Source organism: Pteropus vampyrus, unplaced genomic scaffold, assembly GCF_000151845.1.
Source record: "Pteropus vampyrus isolate Shadow unplaced genomic scaffold, Pvam_2.0 Scaffold388, whole genome shotgun sequence".
Classification (NCBI taxonomy): Eukaryota; Metazoa; Chordata; class Mammalia; order Chiroptera; family Pteropodidae; genus Pteropus; species Pteropus vampyrus.
In genome coordinates this window covers 67,036-69,469 of record NW_011889169.1, presented here as the reverse complement: position 1 = coordinate 69,469, position 2,434 = coordinate 67,036, and the positions used below count along the sequence as shown (strand labels likewise).

Here is a 2,434-nt window from a genome sequence, read left to right as displayed (position 1 = left end):
GATTGCATGTGGACATGCTGACCCCCATACACACACAACACATTGGACTATGAACAATTATGAGGAGGTGGGGCCTAGGTCTGATTCATCCCCAAATGACCAGTGCCAGCCCATGTCTGGCACAGGGCAAGTGTTTGGTATATTGTCTTTAGTATTTAGGGCTCTGCAGAAGGTCAAGTAAATCTGGGCCCTTTAAGGCCTAGGCCTAGGGGTCTGAATCTGTGGACAGGGAGCTTTCCATGGCTCAGATAAAAAGCCGTGGCAGCACATCAAATGCACATAGGAGAGCAGGGCAAAGGGTTCTTAATTTGACACACATATATATTTGCATAATTAGACCCAGATAACAGAGATATATACATAGATGCAAAAATACTGTATTTCTGTCTCTGAAAATATTGTTTGTACATCTCTAACATTTATAAACACTCATGAAATGTAGGGTGTCTTTGTACACCCTACATTTCATGAGTGTTTATAATTGACCTTTGTACTCAATTATGACATAAATGCTATACTTTACTGATGAGGAAACAGAGGCACAGGGAGATCTAAGGTCATGAAGCCAATAAGTGATAGAAATTCAAACCCAGGTGGTCTGGCTCCAGGGCCGTGTTCTTAGTGTAATGAGATACTTCTCCCAATATTTCTTCTCCAAGAAAAATGCAAATCCTGGACTTAGGGCCATAGAAGTTGCTGCTCAAAAATGGGGCCAGGGAGATCAGGCTTAACTGCCACGTGTGTAGGAAAGACTTGGGGGACTCTCCCAGCTTTCCCTTTATGCACTTACCATTGTACCAGACACTGGGGATGGAGATAGCAGTGAACAAAATGGGCCTGGTTCCCGCTCACACAGAGTGGAACTGTCATAGGCGTGAAAGGCTGCCTTGGGGACAGCGATTATATTATTTACGGAACACTTACTTGGTGCCCAGCACTGTGTTAATTCTCTATGCGCAGTATCTCATTCAAGCGTCAACACACCCAGAATAGGGTAGGTACACATAGGGCACCCATTTTACAATGAGAAGATGGAAGAACTTGCTTGGGGTCACTCTCAGAGATAGGGTTGGAGTCAGGACTTTGGTAGCCAGTGGTTTAAATAGGAGTCAGCAGGGTGTTGTGGCTACGATGACTCAGGTTTGCCTAGCCCAGACCCAGGGGATGTTTCATTTAGCTCTGGACCTTTAAGGAGGAATATTATCAGATAGGGCTGGGTTCCAAAGAAGGAATATCAGAATAATCTAGCTGGAGAAACCAGGGGCATTTAATAATAAGAGAGGGGGTGGGGGCATATCATTGAAAAGCTCTCAGAGGAAGAATTAGAAATAAAGTATAAGGGGACAGAGAGTCATTAGAGATCCCTTGGGAGGAAGTAGCCTCCTCATCAGTGGAGGCAATCCAGCTCAGCTGGATGATGACTGTGGCTGTGAAGGGGATTCTAGTGTCAGATGAAGAACCAGATGACATGTGAGGTCCTTTGCATCATGTGAACGTGAGTCTGTGAATTTGATTCTGTCTTGATTCAAAGATAGCCAAGACTCAGGCTTATCTTCAAGATCCCTGAGTTTCTCAGAGAGGCAACATCATGTAGTGGGAACACCATGAGTTTTGGCAGCAGGCAGACCTGAGTTCAAATCCAGGTTCTACCTAACTTGTAACTTTAGGTATGAGTCATAAGCTTAGTGCCTCATTTTCCACATCACTAAAACAGGTACAGCAATGCTTACCTTAGAGTGTTGTGGGGAGGATTAAATAGAGTATTGTGCCTGGAACATAATAAATGCTCAATAAATGCTAATTCCTTTTCTTAAACAGAGCCAAGAGCCAGGCTGAGGGAAGGGTGAGAGACATTGCCGATTTTATAACATGCTCGTCTATAAGCTTATCTTGCTGTTAAGAAGCAGAAGTATAGAGAAGCCAGAGCCTTGACTCACCCAAGTTCATAAAGTTAGCTGAAGCAGAGACAGAATGAGCCCAGGTCTCCTGATTCCCAGCCCAGGGACCTTTCTACCTTGCCCTGCAGCATAGAACAGGCTGAGGAAGTCACCACCCCCTTCCGGGCTTCTGTAAAATGACTGCCTTGGGGGGATTGACCTTGGAAGGCCCCTTCCTATTTCCCAGGATGGAAGCATCAGCAACATTCTCTCCACCCCACCCAGTGGCCAGGAGGTGCTGAGTGCTAACCAGCTGCCTCCAGATCCCATGACGTGCGCCCAAATGGTGGACAGATGGTAGAAAGAGGAGACGCCCAGGGACTGACCCTTGGTGCAGACTCTGTATCCACTAGCCCAGGGACCCCAGCCCACCCACCAGCTGGGGCCCCAAGCTCACCTATACAGCTGCCCCTCGCTGCCCAGCTGGAAATGCTCATACTGGGCGTAGGCCTCATTGCCTTCCCAGTCTTGCAGCTCCACACGCAGAGAGTAGGCCG

General features: G+C 47.0%; 1 protein-coding gene across 1 annotated transcript in view; it reads right to left on the bottom strand.

Annotated features, from left to right (window-relative positions):
* Positions 1-2,434, bottom strand: part of ANGPT4 (angiopoietin 4) — a 26,313-nt gene that overhangs the window by 5,111 nt on the left and 18,768 nt on the right. Inside the window, exon 6 of the mRNA XM_011380098.2 lies at positions 2,335-2,431. Within this exon, the coding sequence (XP_011378400.2) occupies positions 2,335-2,431 (97 nt within the window). The remainder of the gene's footprint in view (positions 1-2,334; positions 2,432-2,434) is intronic.